This window comes from Xenopus laevis, chromosome 1L (genome assembly GCF_017654675.1).
Source record: "Xenopus laevis strain J_2021 chromosome 1L, Xenopus_laevis_v10.1, whole genome shotgun sequence".
Taxonomy (NCBI): domain Eukaryota; kingdom Metazoa; phylum Chordata; class Amphibia; order Anura; family Pipidae; genus Xenopus; species Xenopus laevis.
The window spans coordinates 83,456,627-83,468,827 of NC_054371.1; the positions used below are offsets into that span (position 1 = coordinate 83,456,627).

The 12,201-nt window shown below is 38.1% G+C and overlaps 1 protein-coding gene across 1 annotated transcript in view; it reads right to left on the reverse strand.

The window, feature by feature from the left end:
- Positions 1 to 12,201, reverse strand: part of mmrn1.L (multimerin 1 L homeolog) — a 51,240-nt gene that overhangs the window by 16,782 nt on the left and 22,257 nt on the right. Inside the window, exons 2-3 of the mRNA XM_018252209.2 lie at positions 4,632 to 4,751; positions 1,353 to 1,459 (exon numbers count right to left, since the gene is read on the reverse strand). Coding sequence (XP_018107698.1) covers positions 1,353 to 1,459; positions 4,632 to 4,751 — 227 coding nt within the window. The remainder of the gene's footprint in view (positions 1 to 1,352; positions 1,460 to 4,631; positions 4,752 to 12,201) is intronic.

Consider the following 12,201-nt stretch of genomic DNA (forward strand, 5'->3'; position numbering starts at 1 on the left):
TTGTTTAATGCATGGTCCACATACTTCAAGGTCAAATTAAGCCACAAAGTTACATTAATTTATGTGAACTACATTTTGCAATAACCTTTTATTGTTGCTTTGTTTCCTTTATTTATTATTACTGTTATTCTTTAATTTGTAACAATTGAATAGAAAAATGTTTATGCTGCAGGGTATATATGATTGAGAAAAACAGGCTTGTGATCTAATTACACACACACACATAGTAAATGTATGTGGATAATCTCTTTGTAGTCCTTATTTTGCTTATTTTCTTAAGTTTGCAACAGATCTAGATAGCTACACTAACCAATCAGAGGGAAGCAATTATAGATCACCTGTTTGAAGCAACACCTGAATGTTTGCTATAAATGACTAGAACTACTCATTTTATTAAAGTCTGCAGAAGAAAGTTATAGTATCTGTAGCCGAATTTTACTGTCTACAGCAGTGGTCCCCAACAAGTGGTTTGCAAGTAACATGTTGCTCTCCAACCCCTTGGATGTTGCTCCCAGTGACCTCAAAGCAGGTGCCTGTGTTCTGTTTCATAAGTGACCCCTATATAATATTTCCGTCTGGACTTTTACACATTCATTAGAATGGTTTACCTATCTCCAACAGTCTTTTTATCTATATGCATCCATCTTTTTTTTTTTTAGAAAAATACAAAATATTGACTTTTTTAATATTGTTTTTTAAAGTAATTTCAAATCTTGGGCATTTTATATATTTACATTTTTAAGTAGTGTGGCAGATACTTTGGTGCTTCATAGAATAAAGATCAAGTACTAAGTACCAAGTACTTACATGACCATATAAATTCACAAGACCCAGGGCAGCGAAGGCAGCAATAGCAGTAAATAAATGATTTGCTATCTTGCTGTTTTCAAATAGGATTGTATTCCTATAGATATGCTAACTTTACATCTGCCATCTGGTGGTCAGTATGTGTATTGTACTGTAATTATTTTCATTTGCACATTCCATGGCTTAGAGATGATTGTGATGAAAAAAGGACATCATTGGGCTAGTGATATTGTAGCACACCATCCTGAACATTGGTATTTATACACATATTTCTACTTTGTAGTTGATGCCTAATATTATTGCAAAATTGTTTCCTAGTTCCAGTCTGTTAGTTAATTTGCATATACAAGGGCAACTTCAAGCGCACAAACATACACATACAAATACACGAACACGGGAATATATTTTTTTCTATTTCTTTTTTAACCAATAAGAAAAAGAAAAGGAATAAAAAAAGACAGCTGAAAAGAAAGGAATACTTTCTGTTGGATACAGTTACAGAGAGAAAACACCACTTTCTGTTAAACGGTAATAGAGAAACAGACCTGTGAGTTGACATTGTTCTCCTCTGTAGCCAGGGCAGCATTTCCACTCCAAAGATGTAACTATTTTGTGACTCATTCTGTAGACTGGCTGTGATTTTAAACGATTCCTGTAGGCAAGGAGAATTATACTGAATATATACACCAACTACATGTATAGATCCCTTAACTAGAAATCTCTTATCCAGAAAGCCCAGATTTATAGGAAGGCCATCTCCCATAGACTCCATTTTAAACAAATTATTCAAATTCTTAAATCTGATTTCATTTTTCTCTGTAATAATAAAACAGTACCTTGTACTTGATGGAGCTAAACAGCTTGCATCCATATTGGTGGCAAAGCTATCCTACTGGGTTTATTTAATGTTTAAATGTTTTAGCAGACTTAAGATACAGAGGTGCAAATTACAGAAATATCTGTAAAACTCTGAAATATCTGAAAAACTCCAGGTTCCCAATATTCCATATAATAGATCCTATGCCTGTACTGCAAATCCCAAATTATCTGTAAACTTTATTAATCTATTCCAACTTTGCATGGGTTACATGTCTGTTTTACTGTACAGAGTAGTACATTAATTAAAGAGAAAGTTACCCTGGAAAACACATTACTCCAAGGACCCCTGCATCACCAGTACAGGATATATAATATAAGAGAAACATATCAGGTACTTATTGGTAGGGATGCACCGAATCCACTATTTTGGATTCGACTGAAACCCAGAATCCTTCGCGAAAGATTCGATGGGGATTGATAAGGGGAAAACATTTTTTTACTTTCTTGTTTCGGGCCAGGAATGCCCCCGTGTGTAATTCATCTTCAATTATGCTTAATCAGCATAGCACTTAAAACAACAAGGTTCACAAAGTGGTCTAGTAATTTATAGCAACCAATCAGCAGGCAACGCCTAATGGAATTGGACAAATGTTTCTCCTTTTACTAAATTCTCCCCCTTTTAGGCCTTCTCACTAACCTGATGGAATGTTCTTGATAAAAACCCTAAAAAATAGTTGTGATATGATAACAGATAATTCATGGGGAAAGTATAATGTGAGATAAACTGCAACCCTCCCATCAATAGTGAAAGAAAATTATGAGGGACCTTTATAAAGAAAAGCTGAGAAGCAATAAGGGGAAAATGTGCTCCCCTTCCATAGCAACCTTATCAGCAGTTATTATTCTTTGAACTTACAATCTAACATCCCTATCACATTCACACAACACACACTATCAATTCAATCAATTATTTATCAATTGTCAGTTACTTAAAGGGACATTATACATGAACAGGGCGTGTGCTGAACATAGATTTTGCCTCATGCTTTAATTATGGAAAGGTCTACTTTTTTTGTTATTTCTGGCACTAAATAAAAATGTAACAGTTTAACTTTAGAGCTTCCTGCCACTTCTGGTCCCACAGAACTTGGTGAGCTGAGAAAATTAATTGCCTGTCCACTGAGAAGCTCATGATAATGAGCTGCTTAAAGGAGTGGTTCACTGTTTTTGCGGCAACCAATCTCCCCAACGAACCGCCGCGTGTGATTAGCGCCGGTGTTTTTTTCATTTTAGCCGGCACAAGAACAGGGAAGGCGTTTGGGGAGATTGGTCGCCGCAAACACAAGGCGATTAGTCTTTTAGTATGTTATAGAATGATTAATTTTAAGTAACCTTTCAATTGGCCTTCATTTTTTCTTTGTTTTCTTTGTAATTATTTGCATTTTATTTCTGACTCTTTTCAGCTTTCAAAATGAAAACCCATTGCAGATTGTCTCAGAATATCACTCTCCAAATCATACTAAAAGTTTATTTAAAGGTGAACAACCCCTTTAAAGGTTGCAGCTTAGAGAATGGATAAGTTGTCTGTTAAAGGTAGATAGGGAGATTTGAACAAATGGAAGGGGGCTAAGGTGAGGGAAAATAGCCCAACGTTAAAATGATAGCTTTAAAATAGCAAAAAATAAGAAACAATAATAATAAAACAATAGGCGGAATGTAATTTAAAGAAAAATCCTATTTATTGTGTCTATCTTTGCAAACGTATATATTGCTCCTTTATGGTGAGAACCTGCCTTTTGGATCGTCAGTGGAAAATAGTGTAGGTATAAATGCCATGGAAACATTTCCATGTTGTATTTGCACTCAGTATCCCACCATGTTGGCCACAGTTCTCGCTCCCTCAGTTATTTTTACAGCCGTAGTTTGTGCAAAGTGCCCTAATATTTGCAGTTTGCCTGCTGGTCCATGGATTGCACACCTGCCATTGCTGCACTCTATTACAATTCAAATGTGGTTATGAAGTAATATCTTCATTAGAGCCCCTTGCATTTAGCACTTGCACTTGCAATTGTCATAGCAGATTCCACTCTGCACCATGGGCAGGATTAAGAATGCAGTACAGGTATGGGACCTGTTATCCAGAAAGCTCAGATCCCATACCTGTATTGGCTACCCCCTAAGGAAAAGATCATGTGCAGTGGTGCAGCAGCGTTCGCACATGTGCACTGGGGGGCAGTGTTTGCACATGCATGCAGCACGGGGTGAGAGTTTGGAAGATTGCCAGTAGGGCCCTTCATGTTGCAGCCCTGGTGGGCCCTCAATGCTCTAATACGGCCCTGCCTATACCTGTACAGAGTGCAGAGTGGAGCCTGCTATGACTAGTGCCCTAGGTGCAACTGCTAAACGCTAAGGGCTCTTATGACAATATTACTTCAAAAACAGATTTGAATTGTAATGGGGTGAAATCTACTTTATAGTAACTTTAAACAGGTGTAGACAGATGTGACGGTGAAGTGTTTTAGTTCTTAAAGTGGTACTCCACAAAATAACTGCAGATTTTCAGTTTATTATTTAAAGCTGTATCAAAAAGCTTCAAAGGCTACCCTTTCCCAAAGCCGATCAAAAGAAATGCAACATTGAATTCTAATTTACTTGTACATGCTGTGTATTCTACAAGAGAGAATGATCTGTCAGATCATAACATGTTCATTAATCTATATGTAAACCATTTAAAACTTGAGGCACTTGTTAAGTGTTTCCTTCCCTCGTTATTAATGGTCCGTAGAATTTCCTTTTCAGCACAATGATTACATATTTTCTTTCCTGGGTCTTCCCAGAGCTCGGATGCAGATGTCATCTGTCAACCCACAGCATGTTTCCTTAACACTTCAGCATTTCTACACTAAGCCTAACCATTCACAGTGAAGTCATTTGCATTAGTTACAGATTTACTATTGTACAGTACAATGAATAGGGAGGATGTTCATTGTCATTGGAATACACACCTTCCTGCACAAGATCCAGTATTCCAAGAGCATGGTCCTGCTTCAGAAGCCACGTACGTTTCCATGGTATCTATCACTGCAGTTGGCATGAGCCTGGTATGGACATATGCACACCAATTTCTGTGATAAAGATAATAAAGATACAGTCAAGCATTTCCATAACTAAACAAAATCATGTATTCATCCTTAAGAGAAAGTCATAGGGAGGAAAGCAGATGTTTAACAGCAAGCTGCAATTATAGAACAGAATGCAAAAAATATATTCCCATTATAACATATGTCTTCTACACATTGTATATCTGTCAATATTTGAGAATCAAAAGTCAGAACGATTTGCCCATGTCCTGATCAGCCTGTGCCCTGCCTAGTTATAGACCGCCCCATCTAAATCAGATCCATTGAAGAGTATCCTTTGAGGGATTGTAGTTCAACAACAGCTTCATCAGCTATAATATAAACACTAAAAAAAATAAATTATTTTAATTTGATATACAGCAGGTATTATGCACAGGATTTGATTAAGAAAAACAAAAAAACACAATTAAGCTGCCCATGCATTTTTCAAACTGCTCTGTCCATGTTCCTTCGTCACTAGACCATAATGACAAATGTATGAGTTCCCATCCTCAGATATCCAATGTTTGCAGAAGGTTAGCCAATGCTTTGCAGATGCTTAGGGTATTATTTGTCCTTTAATGCTGAGTTGTAGCGTGTATCGAGATACAAATAAAAAAATGTGGTTGTGTACACTCATTTGACATTAAAATAAACTTTTATATACTTCTATATTTCTATAATTTATTATGTTCCCTTATATTATGCATTTATCTGGTTCATTACTACCTGAATGAAAGTCAGTAGATCAAATGTATAATTCCAACTTATATATTTGGCTCACTCACTCAGGCCCTTTATTTTTCATTATTTGATCACACAAATGATGAACACTACACTTCAAGTGTTGCTGCATGACAACTGCGAAACAGTTTGCATTTCTCCTACAATAATAATAATGTACTGCGGTCAATTCATACGCACGCACAAAACTCTAACCCCCATATGGAGAAAAAGGTGTTAAGTTTGCCCTGGTGACCAATAAATGCTCCAGTGTACTCACCATGTGTATACTGAGCAAATGAAAATGTATAGTTAGAAAGGAAAATCAAAATAACAATTAGTATATCAGAGGAGTAGAATCTAAACAAACGCCCATGTGTAAGAGCCCTTTTATATACATTTTTGAAATAAATAAAATTGCTAATACAGATATGGGATCCATTATCCATAAACTGTTATCCAGAAAGATCCAAATTACAGGAAGGCTATCTCCCGTAGACTCCATTTTAATCAAATATTTACATTTTTAAAAAAGATTTTACTTTTTCTCCATAAGGGTAGGATCACGCTGGAATCGTTTGTGTAGTCCTACCCTAAGTCGGTATATTGTACTTGATTCAAACAAAGATATAATGAATCCTTATTGGATGTACAACAATCCAATTAGGTTTAACTAATGTTTAATGATTTTTTGGTAGACTTGAGGTATGGAGATCCAAATTACAGAAAGACCCTGTATCTGGAAAACGGCAAGTCTCTATTGGTATATTATACAAGAAAGATGCACACCTGCATCTGCCACATGAAATATTTGTAACATATGCTGTTTATAATTGCACAGAAGACTCCCTCAAAACAATTTTCCTCATGCAGTCATGGAGTAAGCCAGCTATGTGACATGCAGTACATTCAGTTAATTTACAGTACTGTTTATTTATGGCCTGTTATTTATATAGCACCAACAGATTGCAATAAAATAACACTTGTTTCTAAACTAGATCAATGGCTCAACATGAAATGTATATGCCGATCTGTCTCCTCACTCAAGCACATGGTATATAGCACAATAGCTTGCCATATATATAATGATGACAGACTTATCTCAACATAGGGCAGTTCTTCTCCATAAACTGCAAGCCAGTTGAATTGTTAAAAGGCTCAAAGGGACCAAAAGAATAAAAGAGTAAAATAGAGATCCCAAAACATAGGGACATACCCTGTGACTAGTAAGTAGTACCGGGTCATTGGTTGTTATAGGTGACTAGACCTGTAGCAAACTTTGCAGCTTTTATAACATAACCCCATAACAGTCCTATAGCTGGAACTATAAATTAAAGATAATTAGGAACAGGTATGATATGTCTCTAATATAGAATAATTACATCTTAACTGGGATCAAGTAAAAGGTACTGTTTTTTAAATCATTTTTAAAAATGTGAATTATTTGATTAAAATGGACTCTATGGGACATGACCTTCCATAATTCTAAGCTTTCTGGAGAAGAGGTTTCCAGATAATGGATCCCATACCTGTACTTCCAATAGAAGACATTTATTTTTATTACAAAAGCACAAGTGTTAAATGCATTTCGGCTATGAGATCTAATATGCAGAATGCTTGGGAAATGGAGTTTTTAGGATAAAGATCTTTTTTGTAGCTTGGATCTTCATGATGTTCAAGTCTGTTAAAATCATTGAGAAATTAAAGAAACCAATAGGATTCTGCTACAAGTATGGATTCATTCAGCTTAGTTAGGATCAAGTACATGGTAATGTTTTATTATTACAGAGCATGAATTAAATAAAAAAGAATGAAATATATTTTGCAGTCAGCCAGCAGGTGGCCTTTTGTAAAATTTCCCTTCAGGATCTTATAAAAGTGAGTAGGCACTTCTTGTTTGAGCCTAAGAAGATCTGGAAGCAGGGCAAGCAGGAGCATGTCCATAGCTGTAAATAGCAAGGGCAGTTGTGGGCCCCGACAAGGAGGTATGGAATGGGGTTGGTCTTCCATCTGTCCAGTTTTGACCCAGACAGCCCAGTTTTAGGAAGGGCTGTCTGGGTCAAAACTGCCTGCCTGGTTTTTCAAATTAGGATAATTGGGCAGGACTCCCTGAGATTAACATGGTGATTGTCCAATCACCTCATCACCACCAGCCTCACCAACATCATCAGGTCGCATAGTATAAACATGCTACTGTAATTAAATCATGTTACAATTGCATTTCAGGTAATGGGAGTTCCAGAATGATCTCTTTAGTCTTCTACAATCCTGCATCTTAATTTTGCATGACATGAGGCTCACAGAATAGACTTTTGATGGGTGGGGGTATGCTGATGATACAGTATCATGAACATCCATACGGTATACAGTAATTATGTTTACTAGACTCTCTAGAATATCATGTATGTACAGGAGAAAGGATTCTTCTACTGTCAGGAGGAAAACCATAGGTATGGGCTGGGCCTGTAAGGGGTATAGTTGGGAGGAGGTGTTCTGCATCTAAGCTTAAGTACTTTAAGTGGGAGGTAGACTCATGACGGAGGAGTGTGGATGGTATGGGGAAAGGTGAGTGAAAAGAAGGATCTCTGGTACAAATAAATAGTGACCCATTGAAGGACATTAAACTGTGGTATACCTGTCCAACAAAAAAATTGTTTGCTGATGCTGCTTACACAGATAGTATGTAAATCAGCAGCAAATGTTTCAACAAGGAACATGCAATGTTAGAAGTAGTGTAGACATACTTTTAGCTATATAAAGTATATAGCAATTACCTGGTGCCAAAGTCACTTTCAATGCTGATATTCTGAATTAGTTCATAAACAAGCTAAGTGCATCAGTTTAACAATGGCTATGAGGGTGGGTTATAGTCTTGGATGGCCAGCAGTCTCAGTATGTAATGTTAGACAATATCAAGATGACTGGGATTGCTGGTAAAATAAGATTACCAGATCACAAAAAAAGCAGAGGACACTAGTAGAAATGCCAGTTAGCAGGGCTGCATTGAAATTAGTCTTATGGTACAGCATATGTATTCTTGGGACACCAAATTCATAGAGCTTTACATTACATTTATCCTTTTACATCTCCCATAGAAGTTATTTTAAGCAAATAATTTACATTTTTAAAAGTTATTCCCTTTTTCTCTGTAATAAGACTGTACCTGGCACTTGATCCCAATTGTCATGTAATTAATCCTTATTGAAGGCAAAACAATACCATTGGGCTTATTTAATGTTTACATTTTTTTAGTAGATCTAAAGTATGGAAATCCAAATTACTGTCCATTATCTGGGAAACTCAATGTCCCATGCATTCTGGATAACAGGTCCCATACCTGTATTGAAAACCAGCTGCTACTCAGGCATTGGAAAATGAAAAATTACAGCATCCTGATGACCCAGTGGTAACTGCCTATTGGCTCTGACATACTTGTATGCCGTAAGGTTTCCAGGTACTTTATTGTAGCTTTGAAAAGGTCTAATTTAAAATTTAAAGCCTTTCTGCAGCTGTTTCCTTATTAACACCAATGTTTTTAACATGCTGAAAGCAGAAGGACATTTTGAAGTTTTTGTTTCTAACTGAATTGAGCCCGAGGTCTCATGCTTAATTTAGAGGACATTCATTCATACAGCTCCCAGTAGAATGTATTTGCATATGTCAGGAAGCATAACAAACACTCACGGTTCCTCACGGAGTGAGGGCCATAGCAGTGTCCTGGGTGTGACTAGAAGACTGGTCACACTGATATTTGGGGAGTATGCTTAATTGCTGTGCATGGAAAAACACACACTATTTTAATATATCTAATTGTCAGGGACATAATAGCTTTGCATGAATGGAAAATTGCCAAAACGTGCAAGAAAATGTTTATTACAATCGCTCCATGGTGCTCCCTTGATAGCATGTTCTGTAATATTCCTTGGCACAGGAAAAAACTCTTCACTTAAATTCATTTATCACTTCGTGACTTTTCCTAGCCCCATGAGAAGCACGCAGTTCCTCTAATTCTTGAATGCCCTCTTCTATTATTTATTCACTGCAGACATTTTGTGTCTTAATTGTCTTCTACTTATTAGTATTTGCTTATTTCAGTTAATGCAGCTAGGTAATTGTGTGGTTTGACTGGGGCAGTCTGAGTTAAATCTGACATCTCTAGCTGTAGTTTAAGATTATGTTTTAAATACTGTATTTGAAGATTTGTAGTTGAGCTAAAGGCTGGTAGAAAAAATAATGTTGTATGCAGAATGTGGTCCCCTGTGGACACATGATTAAGTTTTAGTGGCTTATTGGATTGGTAGCAACTTTCAAATTTACTACACGCACTTTAGAGTGAACAGTACAAAAAACAGGAACAATCCTTTTTATACTTTGTGTTCTGCCATCAATGCAAAGACCTGTGTAGAGGCATTTAGCAGCACTGTATTAATAAAGGGCTGGCCAAGCACATAGGACCCCCTTCATGCTCTACCTATCCCCTAACATGTGCATTATTCAAACAAGAGGTGCAAAGTGCAACTAAACCCAGCGTGACCTCCCATGGCACTTTAGAATTGGTCGTACTTGGCACTTTTACTGTTTGCCACTATCAAATTTGTGGACACAGTGAAGTGACAGCATCAGGAGAGAAGGCTCCCTGTGCTAGAAGTTTCTGACTGGAGAGAAAGCTTAAATATCGAATTAACTCCAGGGTTACATGCTTAAAGATTAAGAAGCTGGCAAAACTAAGTCTTTCATGTCCTTCCACATGACAGTGGGCACTAATGGGTTAACCACCACACAATGTGGATGCCAAGAAAGAAACGTCCCACCCCTTTATTTTGTCTCTTTTCTTCCTGTCCTCACCCCCTTGTAATTCCTGTGGGCATCTCAGCTCTCTGCCCCACTGAAGCTATTGGTCCAATTCTGATGGCTGGTGGAGCCTAGGTTCAGGGTGTGCATTAAGCTGCCATTAAGGGCAGATTTGTCAAAAACTGCCCATCCACCGAATGACACACTCAAGTTTCAAGACACGGAAGAAACAGTGGCAGTGCTTTGAGCCACAGAGAAACTTGTTTACAGTTTCTGACAGTCTGAGCTAATTGCTCCGTGGAGGAGCCTACATGCAAACCAAATCCTAAACAATGGTTTTGGGTTTCTTGGCTGTCTACAATTGCTTAAGACATGTTACTCTATTGCAGTAATTATGAGTTCCAGGAGTCACAGATTCCATTAAGTGCTGCCCAACTCAGAGGAGGGCCAAGCCGGCCAGGTACCCTAGGCAACCCGGTCGGCCAGCTCTCTGATCTCGCCTCCTGATCACGTGCATGCACGATTAGCCACATATAACCCAGCAGTGCCAAGCAGTGATAGAATAAGATCTGGAATGGCTGGTAAGCAGCAGAAAAGGTACGTGCCTGGTGCCCCCTGCCATTGCATCCTAGGCATGTGCCTCTTCTGCCTCGTTCCGGCCCTGGTCCAACTTCTGTGGTACAACGACATTTTTCTGCTCTACGTGGTGGACGGCAGATAACGGAAACCAGTGGTGACCACTCTCCTTTTTAAACCACACCTACTTTAAACCACACCCATGTTATCACATAAATTGTTAAGACCATACCCACATTAATGATGGTAGGGTAGCACACAAAAAAAACAAATGGTTGGTGCCCACTGCAGGGATTGCACTTATCACTCATGTGAAAAAAGTTTGTCATATTAAGACATGCCCTTTAATCCTCCTCCCATGTGGATTGGGGACCCCCTAATCAGTATTTCCAAATGCTAACAAACTCCCAACAGGTTCAGCTCCCACAGGCAGAGTATGGCACACTAGCAGTACAGAGGCAGAGTATAGCACATGCAGTCAGAGTAGGGCAGGCAGAGTAGGGCACACACAGAGTTGGATGGGCAGAGTAAGCCACACACAGGTAGGGTAGAGCAGGTACAGGCAGTGAAGGGTAGGAGTCAGGGAAACCTATCAGGACCATTCTAAGATAAACATTAAATATTGTCCTATGTACATTGATACAATGTCATTGCTACTGCTACAGTTTGTATGAGGTGTGAAGTGGTGGGCACTGACAGGTGTGATCAAGGCAAGGTATTACAAGTGTTAACTATGGAAGTCCTTACAAGTGTTAACAATACAGGATCTTAAAGGTGTGAACAATATATGGATTATAAATGTGAACAATCCAGGGGCCAGTTAATTCAGTTTCTGAAGGTCACACAAAGGTAAGCAATCAAAGCAATCAGACTTCAATGGATGGCCACACAAGAGGGGTTGGACAGCACTGATCTAGTGGGTATGTTACAAAGAGAGTGTTTTGACCATGTGTGTTCACGGAGGTGATTTCCAATGATAACCAGCTATTCTCAACTAGAAAGTGTGCCAGTTAGCTGGGAAGCAGACAATCAGTGGATGTCTAAGAAAGACTGGTTCAAAGAATCAATGTCTAAATCGATGAAGTACTTAGTGGGTACCATTACTGAGAGTGTTTCTTTTTCTTCAGGGTGAACATCAAACATCAAAATTCCAGGTGAAGATTGCCTTCAACCTCAACAAGCAAAGCCTAATAGTTCAGACAACATCTTCTAGGTGAAGATTTCTCTTTTGATATAGACATGGCGGAGCTAGTCATGGTCGAATCTGTCCCGTTTCACTACAACGAGAAACTCGTGTAATGGCAAAAAAATTTGGAAAAACGCATTGAAATCAATGGGTGTCAAAATTATTTTGACGAGTGACAAA